The sequence below is a fragment of the Prionailurus bengalensis genome, chromosome A1 (genome assembly GCF_016509475.1).
Source record: "Prionailurus bengalensis isolate Pbe53 chromosome A1, Fcat_Pben_1.1_paternal_pri, whole genome shotgun sequence".
NCBI lineage: Eukaryota > Metazoa > Chordata > Mammalia > Carnivora > Felidae > Prionailurus > Prionailurus bengalensis.
This window is the reverse complement of record NC_057343.1, coordinates 118118770-118137760: the sequence shown is the minus strand read 5'-3', so window position 1 is coordinate 118137760 and position 18991 is coordinate 118118770. Positions and strand designations below refer to the sequence as shown.

At 50.0% G+C, this 18991-nt stretch overlaps 2 protein-coding genes and 1 long non-coding RNA gene across 8 annotated transcripts in view; 2 read left to right on the top strand and 1 right to left on the bottom strand.

Annotated features, from left to right (window-relative positions):
* Nucleotides 1-15445, top strand: part of ARAP3 (ArfGAP with RhoGAP domain, ankyrin repeat and PH domain 3) — a 25072-nt gene extending 9627 nt beyond the window's left edge. For 2 of the 3 annotated variants that reach the window (XM_043581188.1, XM_043581099.1), the window contains exons 14-33: nt 454-570; nt 1009-1156; nt 1284-1386; nt 3929-4148; nt 4846-4909; nt 5159-5322; nt 7449-7661; nt 7948-8053; nt 9027-9174; nt 9476-9544; nt 10449-10523; nt 10622-10736; nt 12389-12517; nt 12603-12736; nt 12951-13033; nt 13130-13165; nt 13290-13353; nt 13452-13589; nt 13796-13834; nt 14408-15445. In XM_043581188.1, coding sequence (XP_043437123.1) covers nt 454-570; nt 1009-1156; nt 1284-1386; nt 3929-4148; nt 4846-4909; nt 5159-5322; nt 7449-7661; nt 7948-8053; nt 9027-9174; nt 9476-9544; nt 10449-10523; nt 10622-10736; nt 12389-12517; nt 12603-12736; nt 12951-13033; nt 13130-13165; nt 13290-13353; nt 13452-13589; nt 13796-13834; nt 14408-14890 — 2648 coding nt within the window. In that variant the 3' untranslated portion in view covers nt 14891-15445. The remainder of the gene's footprint in view (nt 1-453; nt 571-1008; nt 1157-1283; nt 1387-3928; nt 4149-4845; nt 4910-5158; nt 5323-7448; nt 7662-7947; nt 8054-9026; nt 9175-9475; nt 9545-10448; nt 10524-10621; nt 10737-12388; nt 12518-12602; nt 12737-12950; nt 13034-13129; nt 13166-13289; nt 13354-13451; nt 13590-13795; nt 13835-14407) is intronic. The other variant, XM_043581269.1, reaches the window with a different exon arrangement.
* LOC122484346 lies at nt 8421-18071 on the bottom strand. Its single transcript, XR_006297562.1, has 3 exons — nt 17823-18071; nt 17500-17717; nt 8421-9759 (listed from the first exon to the last, which is right to left on the bottom strand). It is a non-coding gene; the product is annotated as an uncharacterized LOC122484346 (long non-coding RNA).
* FCHSD1 (FCH and double SH3 domains 1) overlaps nt 17970-18991 on the top strand; it is an 11911-nt gene continuing 10889 nt past the window's right edge. For all 4 annotated transcript variants that reach the window (XM_043581492.1, XM_043581405.1, XM_043581671.1 and 1 more), the window contains exons 1-2: nt 17970-18080; nt 18315-18412. In XM_043581492.1, coding sequence (XP_043437427.1) covers nt 18060-18080; nt 18315-18412 — 119 coding nt within the window. In that variant the 5' untranslated portion in view covers nt 17970-18059. The remainder of the gene's footprint in view (nt 18081-18314; nt 18413-18991) is intronic.

Genomic DNA, 18991 nt, shown 5'->3' with positions numbered 1-18991 from the left:
AATGATCAATGGCACCCACTGCCTGGAATGGATCTGGATGTTTGAGGTGTTAGTGCTGGTGAACCCCTGACAAGGTCAACCCATAAAGGAGATCTCATCTCCCTGGGGAAGTCTGATCAAAGAAACGGTCATCTAATGATGCTTCTCTCCAGGGGTCAGGCCAGAGGGGCTGTGACACTTATAGGATGGCCCATGCTTAGAGGTTTCCACCCTGGGCTGACTGGGTGAATGGATGGCTGGTTGGGAGAGGCAGTGGGCAAGGGCTGGTGTCTTGCTTCCTAATACCATCTTTACTAATCTGGGTAGTAAGGGGTCCAGCCCCACTGGGCTCGACTTGGCCATGCTGCCACTGGAGTTGGGTCCCACTGTCTTCCTCAGTCTGATCCTTTTCCTGATGACTCAGGCCATCCCATTGCACTGCACTGAACTGACCACTTCTCCTTCCCCTTGCAGACCCTTCCCCTGGCGTGTACAATGAGGTGGTGGTACCTGCCACTTACAGCAGCTTCCTGTACTGTGGTCCCATCAGCAACAAAGCCGGACCCCCACCTCCTCGCAGGGGCCGGGATGGTGAGAGGCGAGCCGAGGGTGGGGGGAGATGGGGCAGAAACTGGGATGAGCAAAGTGTACCACAGAGGGGCGGGAAGGGCAAGTAGGGCCACACCCTGGAGTGGACTAGGTGCTGGGAGTAAGAGAGGGACCATGCCTGCTGGCAGCACTGGGTGATAGATGAGAGCGTGTGCTGTGAAGTCAGACTGCCTGGGCCAAATCCCAGCTCTGCTACTTCCTACCAATGTGACTTGGGCAAACTACTCAAACTCTGGGCCTCAGTTTCCCTACCTACAAAGAGGACTGAAGATGATACCCACCTCATAGTGTTGTTGTAAAGATTACGTGAGATCATACACAGGCAGAGGGTTTGGCATAGAAAGAATAAATATGGGAAATGGGAATTATGACGGTAGGGACAGACATCTTCTGCCTGCTGACCATCAGCCTCCCCCTTAGCTCCCCCCCGAATGTGGTGCGTGCTGAGAGCAGCTCTGGAAATGTTTGTGTCAGAAAGCAGCCCTGAACCCCTCAGCCTCATCCAGCCCCAAGATGTTGTATGTCTGGGTGTGAGTCCCCCACCCACTGACCCAAGTGACCTTGACAGGTAACCACACCCCTTGACAGGTAACTACACCCCATGCTCCCTGCACTCCCCCTTTGCCCTTTGTGATCCTGAGCCTGCCAGCCCCTCTTGGTCCCCATTCTCCTCCTTAACCTCACTTTCTTTCTAGATTCCCCTTTTCCTTTGAGCTCATCCTTACTGGGGGGAGGATCCAGCATTTTGGCACAGATGGAGCTGACAGTCTGGAGGCCTGGACCAGTGCTGTGGGCAAGGTGAGCCAGCCAAGACCTCCTCCCTAACAGCCCATGGTTTCCCTGTCCCCATCCTGCCCTCTCCTGTTCCTACAGCCACCCCTACCACATCCACCTTCATTAACAGCTGTGCTAGGACCAGTGTTAGGCACTGCCCACTCAATAGCTCATTTAACTTTCACAACAACCCTGAGAGGAAAGGATTATCAGTATTTCACATACAGGGAAACAGAGTTACACAGGTTATGAAGTCACTTGATCAAGGTCACAGAGCTAGGAGGCAGCAGAGCCCAGGATTGAAAACAGGCCTTTGTCTCCAAAGCTCATGGCTTGAACCTCATTGCGCAGGCCTTCTTCCCAAGGAAAGGCTGCCTCTAACTCCCACTTCCCCCTTCCCCAAGTTCTCCCAGTGCACAGGTGAGGCTGCCTTTATGAGACCCAGCGTCTCCATTCCCAGGCAAGCTGGTCTCTCTGTCCTGCACCCTCTCCCTGCAATTAAAAGTTCGGGCCCTAGGGGTTCGTGGGTGGCTCAGTCAGTTGAGCATTGACTTTGGCTTGGGTCATGATCTGTCTCCATTCATGAGTTTGAGCCTCACATTGAGCTCGCTGCTGTCAGTGCAGAGCCCCCTTTGGACCCTCTGTCTCCCTCTCTCTGCCCCTCCCCAACTTGCGCTCTTTCAAAAATAAATGAATATTATGGGGCGCCTGGGTGGCGCAGTCGGTTAAGCGTCCGACTTCAGCCAGGTCACAATCTCGCGGTCCACGGGTTCGAGCCCCGCGTCGGGCTCTGGGCTGATGGCTCAGAGCCTGGAGCCTGTTTCCGATTCTGTGTCTCCCTCTCTCTCTGCCCCTCCCCCGTTCATGCTCTGTCTCTCTCTGTCCCAAAAATAAATAAACGTTGAAAAAAAAAAAATTAAAAAAAAAAAAATGAATATTAAAAAAAAAAGTTCGGGCCCTAAAGTCAGATATCCTGGGATCTGAGTCCTCCAACTCTCAGCCTTGTGAGCTTTTCCATACAGATAGAGTGGGTCTAAAAGATGCTCCCCTTGGCATTGAGGATTAAGTGACATGTGAGACCTGCGCTGCTTGGCACACAGCAGGCCCTCCATCTGTGGGTGTTGAAATAGTAATGGTGATGACGATGCCAATTGCTCCAATCGCTCCCATCCTTAACCGTTTTTTCCCTCAGTCCTGCTCCACCTTCAGCTTCTTATCACCCTGGTGCCCTCCTGACAACCCCTCAGAATAGTCGTGTGCCCTAGCAAGCATGCCCTTCCTCCTTAACCCCTGATGGCTGCCCTCCTCTGCCAGATTTATGAGCTGCTACTCTGCGGGGGTAGTTAGTGACTTCCCATTACCAAAGTCCAAGGGCCTCCTTCTGGCCTCACCAGGTCGGCCCTGCAGGATGTGACACTCCTCTGTGGGAAATGCTCAAACATTCATCGGAATGTCACAGAGTGATTTTATGTGTAGAATCTACTTTTTATTTTTTATTTATTTATTTTTTTTTTCAACGTTTATTTATTTTTGGGACAGAGAGAGACAGAGCATGAACAGGGGAGGGGCAGAGAGAGAGGGAGACACAGAATTGGAAACAGGCTCCAGGCTCTGAGCCATCAGCCCAGTCAGCCCAGAGCCTGACACGGGGCTTGAACTCACGGACAGCGAGATCGTGACATGGCTGAAGTCGGACGCTTAACCGACTGCGCCACCCAGGCGCCCCTAGAATCTACTTTTTTAAAGGGAGGGCTTATATTGTGTATTTCTTTTTTCAGTTTACTTTTGTAGTAGTTCATTTTTATTGTTTTTTAAATTATTTTTTAATTTTTTTTCAACGTTTATTTATTTTTGGAACAGAGAGAGACAGAGCATGAACGGGGGAGGGGCAGAGAGAGAGGGAGACACAGAATCGGAAACAGGCTCCAGGCTCTGAGCCATCAGCCCAGAGCCCGACGCGGGGCTCGAACTCACGGACCGCGAGATCGTGACCTGGCTGAAATCGGACGCTTAACTGACTGCGCCACCCAGGCGCCCCATTTTTATTGTTTTTTACAAAAGCACTATTAGTAACAGATTGGAATTTTGAACAAAAAAAAGAAAAGAACTCCTTGTTTCATCACCACAGGTAGCTGGAGAAGCACCATTTTGCAGACCATCTCCAACATTTATTTCTTCACGAATCCTCCCCTGACCCCTTAGGGTGGTGGGATTTCCCAGGGCATCGTGACTCTTCAGTTAGAGCATTTTGGCTGCCCATTCTTTCTTACCCTTACATCTCTTACATCCCTTACCCTTACATTTAAGGGCATAAGGCTGCCACACAGAATATCTTCTCTGTGTTGGCTGGAGCAAATTAAATTGAACTGAATTTCTTTCCTGTCTTTCTCCATCCATCTCCTGTGTTCTTGTGTCTTTCTTTTGTTCTCTCCCCATCGCTTTTCATTCCCGTCTTTATTCTGCTCTCTCTTCGTGTCTTTCCCTATCCTTCTCACTCTTATTTCTCTCCACCTGTTATCTCTTTCCCCATCCTCCTTGTTCCCCATGTGTTCCTCTTGACTCACAGTGGTTCTCCCCGCTGAGCTGTCACCAGCTGCTGGGCCCTGGGCTGCTGCGGCTGGGCCGCCTGTGGCTACGCTCTCCCACCCATTCAGCCCTGGCCCCTGGCCTCTGGCTGTCAGGGTTTGGACTTCTTCGTGGTGACCACCTCTTCCTGTGTCCAGCACCGGGCCCTGGCTCTCCAGCCCCTGAGGACATGGTGCATCTGCGGCGGCTACAGGAAATCAGTGAGCAGGGGCGGGGACAGGGATGAAAGGTGGCCATGGGGTAAGGGAGAGTGGACCTTCATCTATTTGGGGATCCCTAGGGGAAACAGCAGAACATAGTGTATTCAGGCACAAGCTTTGGAGTCAGACTGCCCAGATACAGACCTCCACCTCTGTCACTTTCTAGCTGTGTGATCTTGGACAGGTTGCTTAACATTTCTGTGCCTTAGTTTCCTCCTCTTTACAGTGGGCACAATGAAACAGTTGTAGTTTCAAATAAGGCAATGCATGTAAAACACTTATCACAGAGCCTGGTAGGACCTATCTTATAGGTGTTTAATAAATGTTACATGTTATAAATGTTACTGTTACTGTTATTTGGAGTCATTTGCTGGTTGGAGACTGGGAGAGGGGACTGGGTATTCTCACTTCCTCAAAGAGAACAGTATGGGATAATATCAGAGGGCTTTGGAGACAAGAGACCTGAGTCCCAGCTCAGCTTTGCCATTTTATAACAAGTAATGAGACTAGCAGCTTAACCTCTCTGAGCATTAATGTGTCCCCTGTAAAATGGGGATAATAGTATGTAACTTACAGGATTTAATACAGCATTGTTTGTAGGGTTCCTAGTCTGGCACCTACATACCTTAAATACTTAGTAAATATTAGTCACTATGATGAAGACAGTCATGATACTGTCTCATGGTTCTCCTCCCAGGTGTGGTTTCAGCAGCTGACACCCCAGACAAGAAGGAGCATTTGGTCCTGGTGGAAACAGGAAGGTAAATGTTGCCCTTATCCTTGACCCTGGATCCCTCTTTCTAGAGCCCGCCCCGCTCCGCCCTCCACCCTGGTCTGCTGGACCACTACCCACTTTCTCAAATTCCATTGCCTAGTTCAGGGGCTCTGTCTGGGTTGAATTTTGCTGCCCCCTGCTGGTGGTTCTTGGAAGGCTGGGCCTTGTAATCATGGGCCTCTTAGTTTAAAGGACCCTCAGGAGCTGGCTCTGACTCAGGCCTCTTGGGTCTCAGGACCCTGTATCTGCAGGGGGAGGGCCGGCTGGATTTCTCAGCATGGACCACGGCCATTGAGGGGGCCGCTGGCGGGGGCGGCACAGGGCTGCAAGAGCAGCAGATGAGCCGGGGTGACATCCCCATCATCGTGGATGCCTGCATCAGTTTTGTCACCCAGCATGGTGAGTGGGCACTGGCCAATACTGAGCCAGTAGGGGATGGGGTACATAGGAACAGCCAGAAGTTGTGATCTGCCTACAGAAGCTTTGCCTCCAGAGATTGCAGCCTAACAACAACCTGCTGTATGATCCTTGGCAAGCTTCTTTACCTTTCTGAGCCTCAGTTCCCCCATTGGTAGAATGGGGCTACTAACAGTCCTCGTTTTCTAGGATAGTTGTGATAGTAAGAGAACATATGTAAAGCATTTAGCACAGCATCTGGCAGGTAGTAAGTGTTCCAAGGTAGCTGTTAGTGGGCCGTGGGCGTGGAAGGGGAGCAGAGCAGCACTGAAATGTGACTGGAGATGGAGAGCCATAAAGAACAAAGAGGGGGCAGCTGTAAGGCAAGAGCCAAGCTGTGCAGCAAAATCCTTGAAGGTCTGAGCAGATTTATTCTGTGTGGGAGTTTTTCCAGGCATAAAGGCTCAGCTGTGCGAGTGGCTCCCAGAATTCTCTGTGACTTTTGGCCTCTGCTTTATTCTCCAGCCCAAGGAGGCACCAAGTAGAATCTAGCTCCTTGACGAACCCCCTTTAGAAGGCAGGACTCTTTTTTTTTTTTAATTTTTTTTAACGTTTATTTATTTTTGACGAGAGAGACAGAACATGAGTGGGGGAGGGGCAGAGATGGAGAGAGACAGAATCTGAAGCAGGCTCCAGGCTCTGAGCTGTCAGCACAGAGCCCAATTTGGGCTCCAACCCATGAACCATGAGATCATGACCTGAGGCAAGGTCGGACACTTAACTGACTGAGCCACCCAGGTGCACCTAGAAGGCAGGACTCTTGAGAAGGAAACTTCATGGAAAACTAAGGAAGGCAATAAAGGGGGGAAAGGCACATCCATTAGCTACAAATAGTTGTGCTTACAACATTGACAGTGGATAGTGAGTGGCTAATGACATTCTCCACACTTTGGTAGTAGCCTCATGCACTGACTTTGCCTGCTCACTAGATCCCATCCTGTTCTCAGTCTTCCTCATGTTCAAAGGAGGCATTAAGTCAGCAGTCCAGTGAAAGCCCTGGAGAAAGAGCATGTGTGCCCATACCCACTCCTCCACAGTTCCTGGACTGCCGCTCTTCATTCAGCAGATGTTTACTGAGCTGCTCCCATTTGCCAGACACTGGACATATAGTGGTGAAAAGGGAAAGTTCTATGATGCTCAGAGACTAGTGGGAGAACTGGGTAATAAGTAAGAAAAATACAGTCAGTTCTCATTATTCATGGTAGTTTTGTTCTATGAAGTTATTGCAAACATTGAATGAATGAATACTAAATTGTTGCCCCAGTGGAAATACAGGGTTGGGTTCCTGGGAAGCTCTGGTCACATTCTCATCAACTGATCCATCAATATGTAACTTTAAGTGTGTTTCTGTTTAAAGATACTTGCTTTAATATGTATTTGTGATCTGTTAACTTTGAATTCACAGCCAGCAGCACTGTAACTCATGCATAAGGAAAGCTTATCTGACACACATATTTTCTCCATAAGGCACATCACAGCCTTCTTGTACTTAGGAACACTAGACAGCACTTTAGCACTTCACTTGGGGGCCATTTCAAATAGTGAAACTACCCAAAGAAAAAAAGCACAAGAATGAAAAAATGTGGTTCTATATATACCATGAAGACTACACTTGTTTACCATATGAGAGCTTAGCTGGGAATGTGTCCAATAGGCAACTCAAATTCATCTCTGCTCTGCGCATGTTCACAAATGACTGGGAAAGTGCCACAAGCACTGGTTTGGGAGTTTCAAATAAATTTTAGCAAGTAGATAAATTCACAATATTGAATCTGAATAGTGAGGATTGACTGTAATATGATTTGAAAGTGCTATTTCAAAACCAAAATAGTGAGTGATGGGGACTCTGTGTAATATCATGGTTAGGGAAGGACCTTCTGAGCAGGAGTACTTGAGCAGGGTCTTGAGAGTCAAGACCATGGAGGCAGACTTCCTCCTCTCTGGCCCATTTACCCCAGTAGCCCTACAGCATGTCAGGAGGGGTGGTGGGGGTAGGTCACAGATACTGGATACCAGGTGGGTGGGTGGGTCTTTGGGCAGTGGTGAGCAAAGATGCTGGCTGTTCTCAGGGCTCCAGCTGGAGGGCATATACCGGAAAGGGGGTGCCCGCGCCCGTAGCCTTCGGCTCCTTGCTGAGTTCCGGCGGGATGCCCGGTCAGTGAAGCTCCGGCCAGGGGAGCACTTCGTGGAGGATGTCACCGATACGCTCAAACGCTTCTTTCGAGAGCTCGATGACCCTGTGACCTGTGCACGGTTGTTGCCCCGCTGGAGGGAGGCTGCTGGTACTCCCAAGGTCCCTAAAAACTCTTCACAGATAGCCAAGGGACAACCAGGAACTCCACCCCCCCCCCCACCACACACACACCCTTGAATCCCTGAGGCTGTTTTGTGGGATTGGGCAGCCATCCTCCCCAGTACTTCCTCCCCACCCCTCAGGATCACTCAAGGACTCAGCTTAGGTCAAGGTGGGAAGGGGGCAGAGGCACATCCACCCTAGGTTTGTTTCTTCAAAAATCCCTCCACGCTCCCTTCCCAGATCATCTCCACCCCTTCCCCTTTCCATCCCAGAGTTACCACAGAAGAATCAGCGCCTGGAGAAGTACAAAGAAGTGATTGGCTGCCTGCCACAGGTTAACCGCCGCACGCTGGCTACCCTCATTGGGCATCTCTATCGGTCAGTATGGCCAGGACCCCCGCAGGCTCCTCACTGACCCTTTATCAGCTCTACCTGCCCCCCACATTCATTCATTCATTCATCCTGTAAACAATTGCTAAGTGAAAGCGTCAGAGCACAAAGGTTCAGAGTGTGGACTTTGAGGTCAGGCAGACCGAAGCTTTACTCTAGTTTTCCACCATTCTAGTGTGTCACCTTGGGTGTTATTTGTACTCTCTGAGCCTCAGTTTCCTCGTTTGTAAAAGGAAGATGGTGTAACGAATAGTATCCACCTCCTAGGTCATGAGAGTTGAAGGAAATAATCCTTCCAAAATCCTAACTATAGCACCTGGCATGTATGTAGTAAGAATTCAAAAACGGTAAGCAATCAATATTATTTTGCTTTATTATTCTATGACAGACAAAGGGTTAGATGTAGGAGACACAAAGAAGAGTAAGTTGCAGATCTATCTTGACCAGTCTCTTGGGGAGACAGGACTTTAAACGATTCTAAGGTGAACACTGGCTGTATTGTACTGATTACTCTATATCACAGGGATGGGCCAACTATGGCCCATGGGCCAAATCCAACCTGTTGCCTGTATTTCTAGATGAAGTTTTGTCCATGAAGTGTAAAGCCACACCCATTCACTTTTATATTGTCTATAACTCTTCTCATACTACAACAGTAGAACTGAGGAATTGCAACAGGGAACGTATGGCCTGCAAGCCTAAAATATTTACTGTCTGTCCCTTTACATAAAAGTGTGCTGCCTCTTCCAATATTTATAATCACCCATTCGTTATCTGTCTCTCCCCTAGACTGGGAGCTCCTTGAGGCCAGTATTGTGTCTTACAGCTGTATCCCAAATGCTTAGCCCAGGGCCTGGCATACTGTAGGAACTCACTAAGTATTTGCTGAATGAATGGATCCATTGACCAACAGGTGAGCACAAGCTGCATCCCTTGTGACCTGTGTCACGCCCTTCTGCAGGGTGCAAAAGTGTGCTGCTATAAACCAAATGTGCACGCGGAACCTGGCCCTGCTGTTTGCACCTAGTGTGTTCCAGACAGATGGGCGGGGGGAACATGAGGTGCGGGTGCTGCAGGAACTCATCGATGGCTACATCTCTGTCTTTAATGTAAGCTCTCTCAACCCCTGACTATAGTCCCTCTTCCTGGATTCTAGATCTTGCTCTCCCCAACAGGACCCCAGCCCAGACCTCTGAAAGCCCTCTGCATCGGGAATCACCTTCCAGAGCCCTGGGCCCCTCTATCCCATAACGTCACTCCAAATGCCCATGCCCCATTAGTTCTTAGCTCTTCTGGCCTCTAATGCTCTCATATAGATCCTCTGGCCTTGTACATCTCTCCCTTCTTCCCTCATTTCCTAGCACCACCCCCCGCCTTCACAATACACACTTCTTTTTGACTCTTCCACAGATTGACTCTGACCAGGTAGCTCAGATTGACTTGGAAGTCAGTCTTATCACCACCTGGAAGGATGTACAGGTAACTTGTCCTGACCTTAGACTCCTGAGTGGGCCAGGAGGGGATATCAAGACAGGAGGGTGGCCTTCTGCTGCTGGACATTGGCCGTCAGCTTTCAGAGAAAGGGGGAAACCAAGGAGGGGAGTGCTTTGGGGAGAGGGGTTTGGTTTAGGATTTACTCCACTTATTCCACCATGAGGATTCTTCATTACACAATGGTGGCGAGTACTTCAGTTCTGCATGTAAAAAAAAGATCCAAGGAAGAGTTAGCTAAGTTAGACCAAGTGCTGAGAATAATAGTAATAAATAGGATAACAAACAGCAGAGGACTTATATTCTAAACCCTATGATCTCACTTTAACATCACACAACTCCATGAGGTGTACAGTCCTATTTTTTCAAATAAAGAAACAGAGCGGGGCACCTGGGTGGCTCAGTTGGTTGAGCATCTGACTCAGTTTCAGCTCAGGTCATGAGCTGGCTGTTAGTGAGTTTCAGCCCCGCGTTGAGCTCTGCATTGATGGCGCAGAGCCTGCTTGGGATTCTTTCTCTCTCTGCCTCTCCCCTGCTCTGTCTCTCTCTCAAAATAAATAGACATTAAAAAAATAGTTATAAAAAAGAAGGCCTTGAGGGTCACTTATTCAAAGTCATACTGTAGCGAGTGCCAGAGATGTAACCCAGAGAGTCTGACTCTAAACTTGTCTTTCCATATGTTGTACTGCCTTGGGAAATACCCATGCAGCCTGAAGATGTGGTTCTGCCACTCCTGGGGTTCTCTCTTATAAGGGCCTGAGCCACATTGGGGATGAGGGGTAGGAGGAGACTTTTGTGGGGGGAAGTGCTTATGAGGCAACATAAGGAGTCCTCTGACCTTGATATTTTGGATTCTCTTGTGTCCTCCTGAATACTTTACCCGTCCCCTCAGCTGTCCCAGGCTGGAGACCTCATCATGGAGGTTTATATAGAACAGCAGCTCCCAGACAACTGTGTTACCCTGAAGGTCAGTCCTAAGGGGACAGGTGGGGAGATGGGAGGATTGGGGGAAGCAGGGTCAGTGAACTGACCAGCATGGGTCCCCTGCTCTTGCCATGACCCCAGGTGTCTCCGACACTGACTGCTGAGGAGCTGACTAACCAGGTATTGGAGATGCGGGGGACAGATGCTGGGATGGACTTATGGGTGACGTTTGAAATTCGTGAGCACGGGGAACTTGGTGAGCATGACCATGTGTGTGTGGATGCACATGTGATGGGGGGAGATCAAAGTCACCAATGCCTTCTTTTACCAAATATAGTGGACATTGTCCTCGTGCATGTGAGGGGACATTCTACACTGTTGACCACTCCCTCTTTCTCAATACTCTCTTCTCTCTTGGCTTTTGTGGACCCCACAAACCCTAGGTTTCCCTTCTGCATCAAAGAAGGCTTTTCTTCCTCCTTTGCCTAGATTCCAAATGTTGGAGGAACCCAGTATTCAACCTGGACCCTTTTCCTTTCTCTATCTACATTCTTCCTTGGATGCCTCATCCATTCCAGTGGCTTTAAGTGTCATTAAAAAGCTGACACCCAAATTTTTATTTCTGGCCCAGATCTTTCCTCTGAGCTCCAGACTCACATATTCAACTGTCTACTGCACACCTCCACTTGTACGTCTCATAAGCATCTCTAATTTAAAATGTGCAAGACTCAACTCAGTTTCCAGACCCCTTCACCTAACAAAAAGCCCCAGCTATTTCCCAGTTTTCCCTAACTCAGTTATCAAGGCTGGGAGTCTTCCCTTTCCTTCAACTTCACACCTAACCCAACCACCTAGTCTTGTTGATTCTATTACAATCTGTCACTTCTCTCCATCTCCACCATTACCACCACCCAAGATGAAGTCACTGCTATCTTTCTTCTCCCAACATTAACCACTAAAATGTAAAGCCCCAGAAAGGGAATAGCTGGCTAGTGTTCCCTTCTTGCCTCCCGATGATCCATTTTCCAGCAGTCAACACGCATTGCAAGCGTAAATCACGTCATGCCATTACCTTCCGATGGCTTTCCACTGGACTTAAAATAAAATTCAAATTCCTTATTATGGCCCACAATCCCTGAGCGTCTGGACCTTGCTTATTTCTTGGACTTCATCTCACATAACTCATTCTCTGGGCTTCAGCCATGCTAGCTGTTCTTCAAACACATCTTTCTTGACTCAGGGCCTTTATTCCTGCATTTTGTCATGCCTGCAATTTTCTTCCCCTGATCTTAGCATGGCTTGTTCTTCCCACCCCTTCTGGCCTAAGTCTCATCCTCAAATGCCCCCTTTTTGAAAGGCCTTGCCAGTTAAGTGTCTGACGTCAACTCAAGTCATGATCTCATGGTTCATGAGTTCAAGCCCCTCGTCGGGCTCTGTGCTGACAGCTTGGAGCCTGGAACCTGCTTCAGATTCTGTGTCTCCCTCTCTGCCCCTACCCCACTCACGCTCTGTCTCTATGTGTCTCTGAAAAAAAAATAAGTAAATGTTAAAAAACATTTAAAAATTTGAATGGCCTTTCCTGGGCATTACCCTGTCCCAGTGGCTGCCCTCCTCTCTCTCAGCTTCTTATTGTTTCTTTCAAAGCACTAATTGTCTGCAATTCTTTGGTTGACTTAAGGCAGACTTAAGGTCTGCTCCCTCACTGTGCTGTGGGCTTTGTGTTTCGTGCTCATCACTGTATCCCCAGGGCCAGCACAGTGCCTGGCACAGAGTCGGTGCTAAAATAAATACTTGTGGCTGGGTGGCGGATTGGATAAATGAATGTGACTCGTGGGAAAGGAGTTGGGGGCTCCAGGCTGTGGACGGATATTCTGGTTGATTTTCACTCCCACTTTACCCCTTCCTTAGAGCGGCCCCTGCACCCCAAGGAAAGGGTCCTAGAGCAGGCCCTTCAATGGTGCCAGCTCCCAGAGCCCTGCTCAGCCTCCTTGCTCTTGAGAAAAGTCTCCCTGGCCCAGGCCGGCTGCCTCTTCACAGGTGAACCTCCCTCTTCAGTCCAGCATCCCCATCCCCAGGCCTCTCCCCCAGGACCTTCCACCCAGCATTGCCCGTTTGTGCCCAGGTATCCGCCGCGAGAGCCCAAGGGTGGGTCTGTTGCGATGTAGGGAGGAGCCACCCCGCTTACTGGGAAACCGCTTCCAGGAGAGGTTCTTTCTGCTGCGTGGTCGCTGCTTGCTGCTGCTCAAGGAAAAGAAGGTGAGGGAGGCTGGCAGCCCTGTGGGAGGAGCTGTGACTACATCAAGCCTCTCACTCCACAAATCATGTGCTTATCAATCTCATTGCTGCCCTGGTCCTTTGACCTCTGTGACCCTGTGATTGCATAACCCCAATGTTTCCATGACTTCTTGACCCAAATGACTGTGATCCTTCTCTCACCTTTTGACTTCACTGACTGCCCTCTTGTTCTCAGAGCTCTAAACCAGAACGAGAGTGGCCTTTGGAAGGTTCCAAGGTCTACCTGGGCATCCGAAAGAAGTTAAAGCCTCCAACACCGTGAGTGTCCTTCCCCAGCCCACATTTCTAGGGCCTTCCTGCCATCACCTTTCTGGCCTTTCTAATCACCCGTCTCTGTTCTCCTTTGCCTCCTAGGTGGGGCTTCACATTGATACTGGAGAAGATGCACCTGTGAGTACCTGCCAGCCTGGCTCTTCTCTAGCCTAGCCCTGCACCCTGTCCAACCCCTCCCTATCCTCCATCCCTAGAGCTACAATCCCTCCTCTCCAGCTCATTTCCCTCTGATCACCCCCAGCTACCTGTCCTGCAGTGATGAGGATGAGATGTGGGATTGGACCACCAGCATCCTCAAAGCCCAGGTGAGGGGAAGGAGAAAGCTGAGGGCTAGGTTGGAGGTCCCAGCTCTAGTCTTCAGTACCACCCATACCCATTGTGCCAATTCTTCAATTCCCTCCAGCACGATGACCAGCAGCCAGTGGTCTTACGACGCCATTCCTCCTCTGACCTCGCCCGTCAGAAGTTTGGCACTATGCCTTTGCTGCCCATCAGAGGGGATGACAGTGGGGCCACCCTCCTCTCTGCAAATCAGACCTTGGTGAGGTCCCCCAGCCTGCTCCAGTGCCCTCCTGATCCCTGCCTGTGTCCTTGCCACACTGCAGGAGGGGAGTGGTGTGCCTGTCATCCTAGTGCCCCCCCTCTGCCTTCTTTGTGTCCCCACTCCCCACCCTTGCCTCCTGTTGCCAGGCCTCACTGTGTCTCTATGTCTCTCCCTCTCCTCACCCCCATCCCACCTGTGCCCAGCGGCGACTTCACAACCGGAGGACCCTGTCCATGTTCTTTGTGAGTACTGTGCCTGTCTCAGCTGTGTGCCCATCAGCTGTGTGTTCCTCTGTGCTGCCTGAACTGGTGTACCCTCTCTATTTGTTCTGATGCAGGCCATCAGTGTGTGTGTGTGTGTGTGTGTGTGTGTGTGTGTGTGTATGAGAGAGAGACAGACAGACAGACAGGCAAACAGACAGAGAGACAGAGAAGGAGACGGACAGTGTATAGTGAGGGACCAGAAGGAATCAGAAAAATAAAGGACGGTAGGATGTGACAAGGAAAAGGGAAGTGGTCATAAGATCTGAGAAAGAGAAGGAAAGTGGTTAAGTGAATGCATTTTAGAGTTAGACCTGGGCTGAAGCCCTAGTTCTTCCATTTACTCACTGTGTGATCTTGGGCAACTTACTTAATCCCTCTGTGCCTCAGTTCACTCACCTGCAGTGTAACCCATTGTACAGAGTTATTTTGGTATCATACATGCAAAGTATTTTGGAGCATCTGGCCCAGAAGAAGAACTCAATAAATGTTAGTGATTAATAATGTAGTAACTCTAACTCCGTGCCTGCTTCATGCCACCTCATTCCCATCCAGCCAATGAAGTCAACCCAGGGGTCTGTGGAGGAGCAAGAGGAACTGGAGGAGCCTGTCTATGAGGAGCCAGTGTATGAGGAAGTGGGAGCCTTCCCTGAACTGACCAAGGACACCTCTACCTCCTTCTCCACCATGAGAGATCAGACAGCCAACCCTGAGACGCCCCTCACCAGCCAGAGGTCCTTTGATCAACCCTTTTTCCCCAAGGCAGGTGCCCCAGGCCCAGAGGAAAGGCCACCAGAGCTCCCTCCAGGCCCCCCTTCAAAGAGCAGCTCCCAGGCACGTGGGTCCCTGGAGGAACAGCTGCTCCAAGAGCTTAACAGCCTCATCCTGAGGAAGGGAGAAACCACCATAGGCCTAGGCAGCCCCTCCCAGCCCTCCAGCCCTCAGTCCCCGAGCCCCAATGGCCTTGTGACACAGACACCTGGCTTCCCCACCCAACCTTCCTCTTCTAGTTCACCCTCCAGCCAGCCCCTCACATGACCCTAAGACCAGAAGTCTGAAGGGGTAGGTAACCAGAAGACCCAAGTTCTCACCATGGCAGACACTGCTGGGAGCCTCCTCTGCTCTGGATGGAAAGACTCTAAAATCCAGTGTGGTGCTATGGAAAGACCACAGGACTCAGGGCTCTGGACTCTCCTGCCCAGAGAGGGTCAGAATATGGCCCTCACTGAACCTCCACTCATTCTATGTACCATGATGTCACTGAAATAAGGAGAACAGTGAACATCAAACTGTTTCTTAGAGCAGTAAGCCCCACATATTTTTCCTCATCAAGGACAACTCCTTATATATTTGATATGTAGGTGTCCTGTGAGACATTTTGGGTTTGAAAAGAATGGTTTTACTGCATTAAATAAAAAAAAGGATTTGGAAGCCAGAGAGCTGAATGATTTCCAAGTCTATCCTACCCCACCTCCTACATTTGGGAACTACATTGAAGACCTAGAGTCGGGAGATTGATTGGGGTTGAGAGTTGGGGTAAAGAGGAGCCAAAAAAGATGTGTCATTGTTAATAAACCTTGGAACCAAAGGCTACTGATGCTTCATTCATTCATTCATTCATTCGTTTGTTCGTTCATTCATTCAACAAATATGTACTGAGCACCTAACTGGGTGTTAGGTATTCAGTGTGAACAGAACAGATGGGTCCTGCTTTTATGGAGCTTCCAGTGTAGAGGAATAGAAAACATTAAATACACAAACTAATTCAGTGATGTGAAGAAATTAAACCTAAAGTGATGTGTTTGTGGAGATGGCCCTTAGGCTGGGAGGATGGGGAAGGCCTCTGTGATGAGCTGAAACTTAAAGAAGCCAGATAGGGGTGCCTGACTGGCTCAGTCAGTAGAGTACTTCAGATTAATCTCAGGGTTGTGAGTTCAAACCCATGCTGGGCATAGAGTGTACTTAAAGAACAAAACAAACAAACAAACAAAAAAACTAATGGGACTTGATTTGGTGGCACCTGGCTGGCTCAGTCAAAAAAGCATGCAACTCTTGATCTCAGGGTCATGAGTGTGAGCCCCATGTTGGGTGTAGAGATTGCTTAAATAATTAAAAAACTTAAATAAAGAGATGCCTGGGTGGCTCAGTTGGTTAAGTGTCCAACTCTTGATTTTGGCTCAGGTCACAATCTCACAGTTGGTAAGTTCAAGCCCCACATAGGGCTCTGCTCTGACTGCACAGAGTCTGGGATATTTTCTCTCCCTCTTTCTCCGCCCCTCCCCTGTTCTCTCTCTCTCTCTCTCTCAAATAAAAAAAACTTTAAAAAAATGTTTTTAATAAATAAAAAATAAAGAAGCCAGACATGTGGAGTACTGGAAGAAGGAGCACTCCAGAAGGAGAGGGAAAGCAGCAGGCATGAAGGCTTTGCAATGGGAAGACTTGGCCTGCTGGGGAAACAGCAAGGAGGCTGGAGTTGCTGAAGCACAGTGAGTGGGGAGCCAGAGAAGTGTATGGGCCGAAAGGGGAAAGATTGGCTGGGGCCCAATAATGCACAGCCTTGCAGGCCATGCTAGGGTGTTTGGATTTTATTCTAAAGCAAATGAGAAGTTTTTTTTTTTTTATTTTTTTTTTTCAACGTTTATTTATTTTTGGGACAGAGAGAGACAGAGCATGAACAGGGGAGGGGCAGAGAGAGAGGGAGACACAGAATCGGAAACAGGCTCCAGGCTCTGAGCCATCAGCCCAGAGCCTGATGCGGGGCTCGAACCCACGGACCGTGAGATCGTGACCTGGCTGAAGTCGGACGCTTAACCGACTGCGCCACCCAGGCGCCCCTAAAGCAAATGAGAGAAGAGAGTGATAGGATCTCATTTTCTTTTTTTAAAAAAGATAAATCACTGGCTATTTTGTGAACAATGGGTTATGGAGGGAGTTGGGGGTGGGGAGAGAGTGAAAGACCAGATATTAGACAGAAAACTGATTATGGGGCTTGGACTAGGTTGGTGGTTTTGGGAATTGAACGAAGGTGATCAATAAGAGATCTTTTAGAAATAGAACCTATAGAACTTGCTAACGGATGGAATGTGGGGGTATGAGAAAAGGGCAGACTGACTCTGGGTTTCAGACTTTCCTAACTGGATGGAAAGAGGTGCCCTTTGGCATTTTATCTGGGGAAGATAACTTGGGAAGGGTCAGGGAGAAGGAGCAGTTTTAAAGATTTGAGGTATCTATTAGATATACAAGTGGGGCGCCTGGGTGGCGCAGTCGGTTAAGCGTCCGACATCAGCCAGGTCACGATCTCGCGGCCCGTGAGTTCGAGCCCCGCGTCAGGCTCTGGGCTGATGGCTCAGAGCCTGGAGCCTGTTTCCAATTCTGTGTCTCCCTCTCTCTGCCCCTCTCCCGTTCATGCTCTGTCTCTCTCTGTCCCAAAAATAAATAAATGTTGAAAAAAAAAATTTTAGATATACAAGTGCTGGTGTCAGTGGTCTGTTGGAAATGTGAATTTGGGGCCACAGGACTGCAGTGCAGAACCTGAAAAGTAGGCCCTAACGGTGAGAGGGGCCTTCTGGGACGCAAGGCCCCACACCCATCTCCCCGCTTATATCCACTCAAAAGTACCATTTAGCTTCCATTGGCCCCAGACACACCTGTTTTCCTCTGGGACTGGTTTCTTCCTGGCTCCAGGCAATTTTCTCACCACTCAGGCTGGCTTTTCCAGTTCTCTGGGAATTTGGGAAAGGTCTGAGAACAGTCCTGTTTCCCTTGTCAAAATCATCTTTGCTCAGGCATCCAGTGACTCAGTTTCCCTGGTCACAAACTGAGTTCCTCCTTGCCACACATCACCCTTCGCTCCATCACCGGAGATCTGCATATGTAAATGAATGATTAGAAATAATTAAGAGCTGAGTCAGTGGCTCTACTAGAAACAGAACCCAGGCGTCTTGACTCAGAAACTTAAGAGTTTCCCTACCGCGCAGCAGACGCGGCGTCCACTCGGCGGCTCCGACCCTTTCCGGAGTTTTAGCAGTAGTAACAGAAGTTGATCCGGTTTCTTCTCGGCACCTTCGCGCTTCGCAGCACTGCGCGAAGTCGGACGAGGCGTGGGCGGGACGGGGGCGGAGCTGAGCCAGGTCCGGGGCGGGGCTTTGGCGTGGGCGGGGCTTCCTCGAGTTCCGGAGTCGAGTCTCTCGCCTTGGCCGGATCGGAGATGCAGCCGCCGCCCCGAAAAGTGAGCTTGGCCTGGGAATGGGGACTCCTGGTGGGCTGGCGGAATGGTGGGAGTTAAGGGGCTCCGGAACCGCAGTGGGGGACAAGGAGTTGTAAGGGTTCAGGGCCTAACCCAGAAGTAACCCAGGAAACAGCCCAGCCCCTCCCCGGTCCCGCCCCCTCACCGCTCCCTGCGCGGAGTGTTTTTGCCAGGTCTCAGGCACTGGGGGTCTTCATCCTCTTCTTACCCTCACAGGTGAAGCCGGCTCAGGAGGTGAAGCTTCGCTTCCTGGAGCAGCTGAGCATCCTTCAGACCCGGCAGCAGAGGGAGGCAGATTTACTGGAGGACATCAGGTAGCTTCTGATCCCCTCCACGTACCCCCCCCCCCCCTTCGCCGTTGCGCGCCCCGCCTCTCCTCAAACCTACATCCGTCGGATCTGGGCCGGGGAGGGGAGGCAGAGGGTGAAGAGTTCTCCACCCTGCCCATTACTGGCCCTCACTTTCGGCCTCCCTCTCCAGATACCAGATAGGACTTATCCTTCTTCCCACCCCAACACACAGAAACACGCACGTACCCTCCCTGAAACCCCTTGACCCCATACCACTCCCTCCACCACACAATCAAGCTTAGAGCAGAATCTTACCTCCCTCTTCCAGACCTGTTGGAAGGCTGGAGGACAATGTATTCAGGCCCCCATCAGTCCTCACGTCTGAGCCCACTGATGGTTCTCCGGGGGGGGGGGGGGGGGGGGGGGGGCGGGGAGGATCCTGCTGATGCTCTGAGCAATGAGGTGAGGTTGTTCTGGGTTGCAGCTGCCTGAGGTGATCTCAAGGACTCTCTCTTAAGTCTCATTTGCTCCCGGTATACTCACACTCTAGGCCTGGCCCCACTCTTCCTCCTGCCCAGGCTGAGGAGAGGATTGAGGGTGGGA